Source organism: Fundulus heteroclitus, chromosome 22, assembly GCF_011125445.2.
Source record: "Fundulus heteroclitus isolate FHET01 chromosome 22, MU-UCD_Fhet_4.1, whole genome shotgun sequence".
NCBI classification, from domain to species: domain Eukaryota; kingdom Metazoa; phylum Chordata; class Actinopteri; order Cyprinodontiformes; family Fundulidae; genus Fundulus; species Fundulus heteroclitus.
In genome coordinates this window covers 34,921,948-34,934,360 of record NC_046382.1, presented here as the reverse complement: position 1 = coordinate 34,934,360, position 12,413 = coordinate 34,921,948, and the positions used below count along the sequence as shown (strand labels likewise).

The 12,413-nt window shown below is 44.4% G+C and overlaps 2 protein-coding genes across 4 annotated transcripts; both read right to left on the bottom strand.

Moving 5' to 3' along the window:
• cgas (cyclic GMP-AMP synthase) lies at positions 1-5,526 on the bottom strand. Its single transcript, XM_012852506.3, has 5 exons — positions 4,516-5,526; positions 4,192-4,405; positions 3,704-3,967; positions 687-786; positions 1-514 (listed from the first exon to the last, which is right to left on the bottom strand). Exons 1-5 carry the CDS (start codon positions 5,293-5,295, stop codon positions 163-165), a joined length of 1,710 nt encoding a protein of 569 aa, XP_012707960.2. The 5' UTR covers positions 5,296-5,526; the 3' UTR covers positions 1-162.
• Positions 5,527-5,616: 90 nt separating this feature from the next.
• On the bottom strand, positions 5,617-11,751 carry LOC105917634 (elongation factor 1-alpha 1). Of its 3 annotated transcripts, none has more exons than XM_036126329.1 (8): positions 11,397-11,751; positions 9,381-9,586; positions 8,226-8,405; positions 7,730-8,026; positions 7,459-7,609; positions 7,028-7,284; positions 6,520-6,754; positions 5,617-6,431 (listed from the first exon to the last, which is right to left on the bottom strand). In XM_036126329.1, the coding sequence occupies exons 2-8, from the start codon at positions 9,522-9,524 to the stop codon at positions 6,307-6,309; spliced, it is 1,389 nt and encodes a 462-aa protein (XP_035982222.1). In that variant the 5' UTR covers positions 9,525-9,586; positions 11,397-11,751; the 3' UTR covers positions 5,617-6,306. The 3 variants fall into 3 exon arrangements, with proteins under 3 accessions (XP_035982222.1, XP_012707957.2, XP_035982221.1); XM_012852503.3 differs by having other exon boundaries at positions 9,381-9,563; positions 11,397-11,750; XM_036126328.1 differs by lacking the exon at positions 11,397-11,751 and having other exon boundaries at positions 9,381-10,251.
• Between the last annotated feature and the right edge of the window lie 662 nt (positions 11,752-12,413).

Below are 12,413 nucleotides of genomic sequence, written 5' to 3'. Positions count from 1 at the left end.
ACTAGTACTACTACAAACCCAACTTCAGCTGAAGTCTAAAGAAAAGCCTCTGAACATTCATAATTATAAATATAGATCTAATTGTGATCTTTAAAATTATTAAAACCTGCAGTGAACCTGAGTTGGGATAAATGTTAAACCCCTCAGCAGAACACTGAACACTTAATGTGGGTTATCAAGATATTTCACAAAGATGGGAAAACCATTTTCACGCTCCTTCCTGATGGAGTCGGCCAGATCGCTGCACACCTTCATCGGTGAAGCAGAGAGCAGGTTCTGGCCGGGGATGAAGAAGTTCTGGAGCTTGCGATGTCTCAGGTGACCTTCAAAGTCCTGCAGGAGCAGGTTGAAGCAGCGACCCAGAAGCGACGCCTCCCACTCCCCGTCTTTAGTTCTGGAGCAGCAGGCGTGTAGGAACGTAGTCTTAGCGTGGTAGGAGCAGAACTTGTCAAAGGAAGAGTTGCTCTCCTTCAGCAGATGCAGAAGATGCTTGAGAAGCTTCAGGCAGCCTTTTCTGGATGCAGAACATGTGATTGTAAATCCCATATGTGGATGTATTGGCAGACTTTCTGGGCTTTAATCAGAAAAATATGGTAATATGTCCTGCTAACTTTGTGTCTTTAAATCTAATTGTGTTCAGAGGAGCATTTAATATTTGATGTCAATTCATTAAAAAGATGTCGTACCTGCAGCAGCTTGCTCCCTTTTTTTCACAGCACGTCTTCTCCGATCCATGTTTCTTCATAATATCCTTCTCAACGTGGGAGAATGACACTCGCCAAGCATCTGTGATAAAACAGAACAGTCTATTAGCTGGGCTGTGCAAGCCTTGATTTGTCTGAACGAGAGCCAACCTGAGTCTGCAGACTCTAAAATATGTCATTTGCTGAAAGAACAACCCACTCAGAGCTGTAATTAAGGGTTTTATAATTTTGCACTTAAGATGAAAACTGTTCTTTGTCAGTAAATGTGCTCTATCCAGAACTCTTCTGTTTAGGCTTCACTGGGAGCAGGTTCTGTAAAGAAAAAGAACTTTGTTCTGCTGTTTGATTATTAATCTGTTAATTAAAAAATAGTACACAGATTAAACAATTAGCAAAATAATAGTTGCAGTCCTAGTTGTCTACACTTTGGCCAGGCAGAGGTATGTAGCTTAGACAGACTAGATAGATCGATTATAGACCTCAGCTATTAAAGACCATGTCAGCATTAGATTTTATTTTTATTTTTTTTTATTATTATATAGTTTCGACTATTTACTATGTATTTAAAATATAGGATAAACATTTGTTTTAGTGTGACATTAATTGAGGTGTGAAGAGTATTTCTCTTTAAGCGAAAAAAATAATTGATTACTTAAGTAACCGATAGCTGCAACCCTACTATTGTGTGATCAATCACCTTATCAAGGTGTTTAATGACATCCATATAAATACAGACTGTGGAAGAACCACCGTGTTGGTTCTATTGGACCTAAGTGCAGCATTTGATACTGTCGATCACTCCATTCTGTTACAACGCCTGGAGAACTGGGTCGGCCTCTCTGGTACAGCTCTCCACTGGTTTAAATCCTACTTAAAGGACAGGGACTTTTTTGTATCAGTAGGTAACTTTACATCAGAGATGACAAAAATCACATGTGGGGTTCCCCAAGGGTCCATCCTGGGTCCCCTCCTATTCAATATCTACATGCTCCCTCTAGCTCAGATCATAAAAAATAACATCAGCTACCATAACTATGCAGACGACACACAGCTCTACATCACCATGTCACCAGGTGACTATGAACCAATTCAGGCACTGAGTAAATGCCTGGAAGAAATCAATGCCTGGATGTGCCAAAATTTTCTTCAACTGAATAAAAACAAAACTGAAGTAATAATATTTGGACCAATAGAGGAAAGATCAAAAGTTAGCACACAGCTTCAGTCGCTTCAGCTAAAAACCACCAATCAGGCCCGAAATCTGGGAGTAGTGATGGACTCAGACCTGAACCTTCAAAAGCATCTAAAGACAATTACAAGGTCGGCTTTCTATCACCTGAGGAACATTTCCAGGATTAAAGGACTAATGTCTCAGCAGGATCTGGAAAAACTAATCCATGCGTTTATTTTTAGTCGAATTGATTACTGCAACGGTGTTTTCACAGGTCTGCCTAAAAAGTGGGTCAGACAGCTGCTGCTGATCCAGAACGCTGCTGCCCGCATCCTCACTAAGACTAAGAAAGTAGAGCACATAACCCCAGTTCTAAAGTCCTTACACTGGCTCCCTGTATCTCAGAGAATGGACTTTAAAATACTTCTGTTAGTCTATAAATCCCTGAATGGCTTAGCACCTAAATACATCACAGACTTGTTATCAGTGTATCAACCTTCCAGACCACTCAGGTCTTCTGGCTCCAGCCTACTCTGCATACCTAGAACCAGAACCAAACATGGAGAAGCAGCATTTAGTTCGTATGCTCCAATTATCTGGAACAAACTTCCAGAAAACTGTAAAGATGTGGAAAACCTTAGTTCCTTTAAATCAAGTGTAGCCGGGGCATTCTGTCCCAGAAGCATAGTGCTGCACACTCTCCCTCCTGCCATATATGGAGGACGCACGGATCGTGCACAGCTGGGGTTTAATCAGAGGCAATCAGCCTTTCCAGTTAAAAGGGGGCAAAAGGGGTAAGGAAAGCACATTCGAGGCAGAGGATTCCTGTAAGGTATGGCTATCATTGAGCATGAGATTGCTGCAGAATGATTTGGTTAATCCTTCCTTTTGATTATTTTAGGCAACCCTTTTTGTAGGCAAACACAAAGAACCGTGGACTGGTTTTTCCAGACTAGAGGTAAATTGACAGTTGCAGGCTATCTGGATGTTTAAAGTGCTGTTTTTAACATGACTTCTTTTGTGTGCAGGCTGACCTGTTACTGTTTCAGTTGGAATTTTAGTTCTGTTTTGCTGTTTCTTTGGTTGTTGTCCGGGTTCGACCCACCGGGGGCCCTATGCTGTCCCTGGATCCTGCGCTGGTTTTATTCAGATTGAGTTAAGGGGATTAGTGGGAGGAGAATTTGTTTTCTTTTTGTATTATATGCACTAAGGGTTTTGGGAGTGAGTGTGTTTTTGTTGGGGAACACTAAGGTGTATTCAGTTTGTGTTTTGTAGTCGTTCTCCCCCCCTCCCAAGGGATCTACTTAATTCAACTGGGTTTTTAACTTTTCTTTACAGTTAGCAGGATTCCAGACCAGCATAGGCGCTCACTTTTAAACTAGTTAGTTTTTTTGTGTACCATTAAAATACATTGATTTCTGTTTCTTGGTACCTGTATATTTAATAAATTATATATTTAATGGGAAACCGTGCCTCTGTTATTCCTTGCAACCTCCTTGACCTGGTACAAAGAGGGTCTAACGCATAGAAACGGTACCTGAGGTCACACAAGATTAAAAACACATTTGTTTAAAATTGCCTTCAACTGTCCTAGTTAACTGAATCACCACTTTTTTTGTTCTATTTTCTATCTATATTTTATTCCTACTTGCTTTTATTCTGTTTTATTTTGCTATGTTTTAATCATGTAAAGCACTTTGCATTGTCTTTGTACTGAATTGTGCTATATAAATAAATTTGCCTTGCCTTGAGTCTGTCTCAGGACGTTTCTAAACGCAACCTTTGTTCAGTCTGCTTTGGTTCGGCAGTTCAGCGAAACCGTCCTTACCTTTGGCCTGAACCCCGTTGCTTTCCACGTTGCCGCTGCCTTCGTATTTTGGCACAAGGTAGTAAGGTTCCCATTTGTACTCCTGTTTTACTTTAGTTCCAAGCCACGGCTCAATTTTGAAGCCGTCCTTGGTAAAAGACGGCCAACTGGATTTCACTTTGAGACAGAGAACCACGTCGAGGGAAATGGTGGCTGAGGCCACTTCTCTGGTCAGGGTCACTGCAGGGCAACCTCTCTTCTTTGGCTCCATCTTCCACTCTGGATCTAGGAGGAGAGGGTTCATTTCAATCTGACCAGCCAGGTCTGTCTTTCCCCACCAAAAATGCATGTAGTTGATGAACATGTAATATATTTAGGAACTGTTTGCACTCCTGTCAAAGCCCCTCTGCAGTATATTAGAAAACCTGCAGGAGGACTATAGTTTTATGTTCAATGAATTTGACAAGAAGTGCAAACTCACAGAACACAGGGCCAGGTTTGCCACTAACCTGGAAATTTTTTGGCAAATTTCTTCACTGCTTCTCTGAACTCTTTAAGCATTTCGCTTGCAGACAGAACCTCATTCTGCTGAAACTTCAGCAAAGGGCTCCCGCCACGCTTTAGTGCCACGGTATAGAAGGCGCCGTCCGTCCCAAAGGGCTTAATGTCAACTCGCTCCACCGGCATGGGAAGCATGATGTCAAACTCATCAGGATCTGAGATCTGTATAAACAGGAGGGTAGAAGTACATTAAGGTACCGGGTGGTGGAGTTTCTTTCACTTTATGGGCCGTGAGCCACATGCTGAAGAAAATGAGCAAAAAAAATACCGACCTTTAAGTTTTCATAATAGCTTCCTGTGCGCAGAGGCTCCTCCACTTCTTTAAAACACACGGTTTCTGCTTTTAAATACTTTCTTAAATTTTTGATGAAGTCATTCACAACTTTACTTGTTTCTGATTGGTCCTTTTTCTTAATCTTCAACTTGTCTAGAGTGTCCCGTAGGACAGAGTAGTCGGCTGAATCTGCTCTTGCCTTCGGCATCTTCTGAGCATCTTTGTCAGCACATTCTTCATTGTTGAACTTTTCAGCAGCTGCTTTGCTTTTCTTTGCTGATGCTCTTCGGGGCCCTGCCTTCTCCAATTGTTTCCCCCGCATTTTTGCTGCGACCTTCACTGAGTTTGTCTGGGATTCTGTCTGACTGCTCTCTTGAGGTTCAGGGGCTTCCAGAGACGCCTGTGAGAACTTCTTCGGTGTCTCTGGCAGCGTTATGGTTGTTTTTATCTCAAGCTGTGCATCCAGGTAATCCCCTGGAGGTTTTCTCACAGACTTAGACCCGTTGGAACAGGTTTTGGTTCCTTCTGTTGGCATCCGCCGCTCCTCGTTACTACCCCTCATCAAATGTTTGGCTCCCTTTCCTTCAGCGGTTTCCTCCACAGGTGGCTTCTCTTCAGCATGCTTTGACTTCTGGAGATCCTGGGTCTTTGTTGTCTTGGGTATTTTTTTCTGCTTCTCCTCCTTAAGCTCTGGACACTGCACTGGACATGCATGTTTCATCTCTTTAGTTCTCAAGTCAGGACTCTTTGCCATACGAGGTCTGCTTCGGCCGCTCATGATGAAGAAATGAAAGCAACGAGAGAGTGCTGCTGAAAATATACCCGAGCTTCATTTCCTGTTCCACGCCCCCGTCATATTTGGCGGGTTGCCCTTGGGCTCTCTTCCAGCTGCTATAGTAATGACACATTTATTTTCTCCCTGATAAAATACCCAACGTTATTTATGGAGTGGATTTATAGAGGGTTGGCACCATTACGATAAAAAGAAGTATAACAGGATGTCTTTATTCCTGTAACAACAGCTACATCTTGTGGGTGGAAGACATTTTCTGGCGTGCCACACACAAAAACAACATAACATCGGCAGACAACGAAATACTTTGGTTGAAAGATGTTTAATGTTGCAAAGAGGCTCGTGCCATCTCACAATAAGGTGCAGTCGTTTCTGCTAATTCAGTATTCCTCGGTGCAAGTGCAAAATTAGCAAAACGCCAATCAAAGTGCTTGATGAGTGAAGAGAAGTCGAGTCCTTTCACGAGAACACAAATTGAAACTTTCTACAAGTGGTATTTTAAAGCTTAAAAACAACACGTTCCACTGATTCACTAGTGAGAAGAACGGCTCTAACTACCATGATTCACTGTCGCCATTGGTTCAGACGGAGCTGCATGTAGGTGAGAACACTAAAAGCAGGACAGCAAACGAAGAGACCCAGGACCAGTACTCCAGATGGTCTGGAGTGACGGTAACATTTACAGCGCATGTCTATGTGTCCGGCGCCGCCACGAACCCGGTCGACAGCTCACATTTAATACCATTTTGGTTCATGTTTAACTTCTTGTTACCGCATATTACAGGATGGAAGTCTAACCGCTGAGATGGAGTCAGGAGTACGGCAGCGTGGATTAAAGAGCTAATGTTTTTTTTCTTTCCTCCGAATGCTTTTGCGATGCATCGCGATGATTAGCCAGTCTTTGATTGTTAGGTTGAAGTGGCCGATTGTTAGATGGAGTAGGATGAGGGATGTCCTGCCTTGGGAGACCTTGTGGTCGGCAGAGCAGCACAACATTCATTTGGTCCTCTGGGCCTTCTGGGCTGACTTGGTGATTTTGCCAGTGGTAGACAGTTTCTTCTCCACCCCCTTGATCACTCCCACGGCCACAGTCTGACGCATGTCTCGCACCGCAAAGCGACCTGTGAGGAGAAAGGACATGCAATACTGCTTAACCGTGAGCCAAATGAAATCTTGAAGTCAAACCAGGCCTTTCACAGCTGAACTTACCCAGTGGAGGATACTCAGAGAAGCTCTCAACGCACATCGGCTTGCCAGGAATCATGTCGACGATGGCTGCGTCTCCAGACTTGAGAAATTTAGGGTTGTCCTCCAGCTTCTTGCCAGAGCGGCGGTCAATTTTCTCCTTCAGCTCTGCAAACTTGCAGGCAATGTGAGCCGTGTGGCAGTCCAGCACAGGAGCGTAACCGGCACTGATCTGGCCCGGGTGGTTGAGGATGATCACCTGTAAAGTGGATGGATAGTAAACAGGAGAATTGCTTCTTTCTGCCTATTTAAAAGCATTTGCGATTTAGTTTGATCCTATTTCCTTTGGGGTTTATGGAAATATAAGAGAAAAGCACACTGCGTGTCATTGTGACTCAGTGGGATACAAATAGAAACATTTTCTTTGAGCATACTTAAAAAAAAAACATGCTACAAATACTTCTGAAAAGACATTTTTCAGTTTTTCTACACGAGTACTTCGATAAAAAGCTTGTTATTAATAGTGTCTTACCTGAGCGGTGAAGTTGGCAGCTTCCTGCGGAGGGTCGTTCTTGCTGTCCCCGGCCACGTTGCCGCGACGGATGTCCTTCACCGACACGTTCTTGACGTTGAAGCCTACGTTGTCGCCTGGCAGGGCCTCCGTCAGCGCCTCGTGGTGCATCTCCACGGACTTCACCTCGGTGGTGACGTTAACGGGGGCAAACGTCACAACCATGCCTGGCTTCAGTATACCCGTTTCCACTCGACCCACAGGCACGGTCCCAATTCCTGAGGAAAAGGGTGTCACACAAGATGAGCCAAAAAAAAACTAATCTAAATGGTTCAGTCTGGGACTTAAAAATATGCTGTTCTGCAAGGAAACTGTATGTAATATTAAACTATAAAGGCCACCTCATGTTCTGACCCAGATTTGATCAGTTAATTTAGGAGTGTACTACATGCCTCCGATTTTGTAGACGTCCTGCAAGGGAAGACGTAGAGGTTTGTCCGTTGGACGGGTCGGGGGCTGAATAGCGTCCAGAGCCTCCAGCAGAGTGGTCCCTGATGCACTGCCATCCTTCCTGGTGATCTTCCACCCCTTAAACCATGTCATCTAGAAGGAAACAAAACAGCACAAATCTGAACGTTTAACAAACATTAGAATCTTAGAAAGGCCATCGTTTATCCTTCCAAATGACTTCATACTTAAACTACAATTAAACCGCACGCTTACATTTGGGCTCGGCTCGAGCATGTTGTCCCCGTTCCAACCCGAGATGGGCACAAAGGCGACGGTGTCGGGGTTGTAGCCAATCTTCTTGATGTAGGTGCTCACTTCCTTCACAATCTCCTCGTAACGCTTCTGGCTGTAGTTCGGCTCGGTGGAGTCCATCTTGTTGATGCCCACAATCAGCTGCTTCACTCCGAGCGTGTACGCCAGGAGAGCGTGCTCCCGGGTTTGTCCATTCTTGGAAATGCCGGCCTCGAACTCTCCCACGCCGGCTGCTACGATCAGCACTGCGCAGTCGGCCTAAGGATGTCAGAAAGAGATGGACCTTACAAATTATTATAAAATTATCTTGAGCGTCAGCACTGAGATGTTTTTAGTTGCGCCTGCCGTTTGAGTTACAGAAAATCATTCTGCAGACTGTAAAGCGGAGGCAAAGCAGAGGTTTGGAAAGACGAAACGGATCTACTGACGAGTTGGTGTAACTCATCATCTTCCAGACCTGGGAGGTGCCGGTGATCATGTTCTTGATGAAATCCCTGTGGCCTGGAGCATCTATGATGGTAACGTAGTACTTGCTGGTCTCAAACTTCCACAGCGAGATGTCGATGGTAATTCCTCGCTCCCTCTCTGCCTTCAGCTTGTCAAGCACCCAGGCGTACTTGAATGAACCCTTTCCCATCTGGAAAAAAATTTATAAAAAATTAAATAACATACTTTATTACATTTGTATGTATTTCAGGCTGCACAGTGGCGCAGTGGGTAGCGCTGTTGCCTTGCAGCAAGAAGGTCCTGGGTTCGAGTACACCCCTGGGTCTTTGCATGTTCTCCCTGTGCATGCATGGGTTCTCTCTGGGTACTCCGGCTTCCTCCCACAGTCCAAAAACATGACTGTTAGGTTAACTGGCTTCTCCAAATTGTCCTTAGTTGTGAGTGTGTGTGAGAATGGTTGTTTGTCCTGTTTGTCTCTGTGTTGCCCTGCGACAGACTGGCTCTCGCCCAGTGAATGCTGGAAATAGGCACCAGCAACCCCCGTGACCCCATGAGGGAATAAGCGGTTTGGAAAATGGATGGATGGGTATTTCAAGCGGCTAAAATGAGAGTATTTATTCTTTAAAGACTAAATATTGGGGCACGGACTAATACAGGGCTTCTAAATGTGACAACAGCACCCCCTGCTGTTCGGTCTGTACACTGTGGTCAATTGTATGGTGAATACTATTAATAAACTCCTACAAAAAGTACAAAACTTAATGTAACTGAAGTTTATATTTAATATTAATGGTTTCATTTTATTTTGCCATATGAGGTTCATAGCTAGTTAAAAGTTGACTGCAGGTACGAGTTGGGCTAAAAGCCATTTATTTTGTAGTTAATATTATATAGTTAAAGTGTTATAAATGAACCCATATATTCGTTTTAAAAGGGATTCTGGGTAATCTTCATAACGACAACTTTAATGTATTAAAACAGAAAACAATAAGTTACATTTTTGACCCATTTTGTTGGAATGGGTGGCTGAAACTGTTTCCTTCTTCAAAAGGAGTGGCACAACAGAAAATATTTGAGAACCACTACCTCAAGATCAGACGATCTTGAAATCAAAGGCATCTACTACTTCAGAAGGAATGTGTCGTCTCTCCCCCGTCTCTTTTACCTCAGCAGCTTCCTTCTCAAACTTCTCAATGGTTCTCTTGTCAATGCCACCACACTTGTAGATAAGGTGTCCTGTGGTGGTGGACTTGCCAGAGTCCACATGGCCGATCACCACGATGTTGATGTGGAGCTTCTCCTTTCCCATGATGACCTCGGTTGGGCAGAAGTCACTAGTCTGCTAGAGCTGGAGTTAAGTGGGTCAGAACAGTAAAGCGATGAATCACACAAGAGGGAAATGAAGTATTTTGTACATATGATGCATACTCAAAATTTTGTATGAGCTGGTAAATATACGTGCAATTTGATAAAAGTGAATTTGCTCAGGTAGTTCAGTTCAAAAAGCGATTATATTTGTATTCAATTATGTATTCAAGCATTGATCGGCTAGCAGCTAATGACACAAGCCTAATAGAAGGATTTTTGATGCAGAAATGTCATGTTGTGGCCTACAGAGTTCTAGGGAAGACTGTTGTCCAGCTGACAGTCACAGGCTGGTTTTTCAGAGTAAATCCAAGCATATTAATGTAGAGGTTCCAAGCACAGTGATGATCTGAGGAGCCATGCCATCTGCTGGTGTTGGTTCACTGTGTTTAGGATCTTTTAGAGGACTCCATGTTTCCCTCTGCTGACAAGCTTTATGAAGAACCGGATATTTTGACTTGGCACCAGCCCAAAATGCCAGAAGTACCGGTACCTGCTTTAATGGCCGTGATTGAACAGAGAATCAACTTTCCTGACCTGAGCCTCACAGAGAATCTATGGAGGACAGTTGAAAGGAAGATGAAAGACACCCCAGACTAGTTGATAGTCGCCATTAAAACAAGCAGGACTTCCTTTAACACCTCAGTAGTGCCGCCATATGATCACCTCCATGCTATGTTGAAGCAGCAGATTATTCCATACTTCATTATTAAGAATCCTTGTTTATCAGTGTTGGGCAATATTCAGATTTTCTGAACGACTGAACTTTGGATTTTAATTAGTTTTGAATTTAATGAATGAATTATGGTAAGTATCTCAAGAGCTTTTGAGTCCTGAATCCTGAAGACAGAAATTAAGGGAAGATTACAGCTAAATGTGCTTTATCTTTCAAAACAAAACTAAATAAAAGATACTCATGGGGCATTTAATCGTATCGTTGGTTTAATGAGAGTTCCTCGGGCAAAATTAATAATATGCAGTTTCTAAGATGATCAGGGACCAGACCTCCGAACACCTGGGACCAAACACCCCCCGCTCTCTGACCCTACATCTATCCACACCCCTGCTCTCATCTGTTTACATCCAGCTTGCCTTCAACACGTCTGACTTTCTCAGCTGATGTTGCACAGATAGGGTACAGCTCCGGTCCAAGCCACAATCCACCATTTTGTCAGATCCAGCCCTCCCGTCGGTGTTAGCAGCCATTTCTCTGACACTGCGCCGCTCTGCAAGGTTAATGCAGACTTAAATAACAGCGGCGGCAGCAACGCTGATCAACGTACGGCAACATTAGAAGTCCGCCATGCACTGCAAACTTTGGCGCTTAATTATTCACGCAGCCTGCCAGAACGTGTCTGCGTCTAGACGCGCGGCTCCTCCGGTGCCGTGCATCCTCAAAGGGGTCCTGGCCGGACGGGCTGATGGTGTGGACTCGGTCCCGGGACACCTGCCGCTTTCTGGGTCTGACTGCTCCCTCACAAAACAGCGTCGCAGCGAGTGCCGCAGTGCGCACCGGCAAACAAGCGCTGCTCCGACTGCGGGAAATCCCTCAGAAAGAGCGACCGCAAAGCTGACGTCCGAGGGATCTCAGGGGAAGGTCGACCCTCCGCCATGTTCTGTCATCTGCCCGCTTACTGACGCCCGGATGCGCGGTAAATGCCATCAGCCAGATTTCTGCATCGCATCTCTACTAAAAAAGACGCGCCAGGACCATGATGCCCAAAAAAGCCTTACAGAGAGACGTCCATCCTCAACTAAAAACCAATCCTCTCTCCGTGCGTCTCATGTTTCCCCCCATGGATGTGGTGCGTCGTACCTGAGAGCTGGCCGGTGTCAGGTAGGCTGCAGGAGCGGAGGGGCTGCGGAGAGCCGCTGATCCGTTTATAGCTCTCAGGACAGGCGGGGCTGTTGCGTAACTGCGCACCACAGGCGCCGCTCAGCATCCCAACGAGCGAAACTGGCCCTAAACCACTTCATGGTGAAGCGCCGCTGCTTCCTCAAGCGAACACGCTCACTTTCATTTGCACCGGAACGTTATTTGGAACACAGTCTCCACCATTAAATGAAGTAAAAAAGAAAAAAAACAAAAAGATTTCGAAGATAGTTTGGATGATTTCTTGTCTGATAATGGAAATAGGACGTAGCTGCAGAGGGATGCATTCAGTGTAGATAGAGCTTGTCTGGACGGAGCAAAGTCGTCCAATAAGCTGCAACAACGTACAGGAGGTGTGCCTGTCCTTCTAAACGCTGTGTGGTTGGATTACCATTAACCCATTTAATCCTGCACTGCCTGTCTGCCAATTAACCAACATCCACTGAAAAAGTCTATTTATAGGTGTCATACATAAGAAATCTGCCATGATTACCAAGCTATACTTTACCACATTTATGTAACTCATGATGTTATGCATTCTTGTATTGCCAATGGTTCTCACTCACCTGCCTTGACTGGCATACACAGTGACGTCCCATTCTTAATCCGTGGGGTTCCTGACAGCTTCAGCTCCTCTGGGAAGTCTGTCCACAAGGTTCTGGAAGTTTATGGGAAATTCTGTCCACTCTTCTAGAAGCGCATTTCTGAGGTTGGGCACTGATGCTCTAATTCATCCCAAACGTGTTCTGTTGGGTTGAGGTCAGTCAAGGTCATTCACTCAAAACTCTCATCCATGACTTTATGGACCTTGCCTTGTGCTCGGGTGTACGGTCATGTTATCTTCAAACTGTTCCCCCAAAGTTGGGGGAATAGAGTTGTCCTAAATCTCTTGGTCTGCTGAAGCATTCAGAGTATTTTCTAATGATAATTCAATAACAATATAGATCGAACGATAGAAGT

Excerpts from the sequence above, each read along its gene's own strand:
- LOC105917634 (XM_036126329.1), bottom strand. The coding sequence starts at position 9,524 with ATGGGAAAGGAGAAGCTCCACATCAACATCGTGGTGATCGGCCATGTG. Across the intron at positions 8,406-9,380 it reads TTGAGAAGGAAGCTGCTGAG|ATGGGAAAGGGTTCATTCAA; the intron begins GTAAAAGAGACG and ends ATTTTTTTCCAG. Across the intron at positions 8,027-8,225 it reads TGATCACCGGCACCTCCCAG|GCCGACTGCGCAGTGCTGAT; the intron begins GTCTGGAAGATG and ends TGACATCCTTAG.
- cgas (XM_012852506.3), bottom strand. The coding sequence starts at position 5,295 with ATGAGCGGCCGAAGCAGACCTCGTATGGCAAAGAGTCCTGACTTGAGA. Across the intron at positions 4,406-4,515 it reads GCTATTATGAAAACTTAAAG|ATCTCAGATCCTGATGAGTT; the intron begins GTCGGTATTTTT and ends CTGTTTATACAG. Across the intron at positions 515-686 it reads AAGGGAGCAAGCTGCTGCAG|AAAAGGCTGCCTGAAGCTTC; the intron begins GTACGACATCTT and ends TTCTGCATCCAG.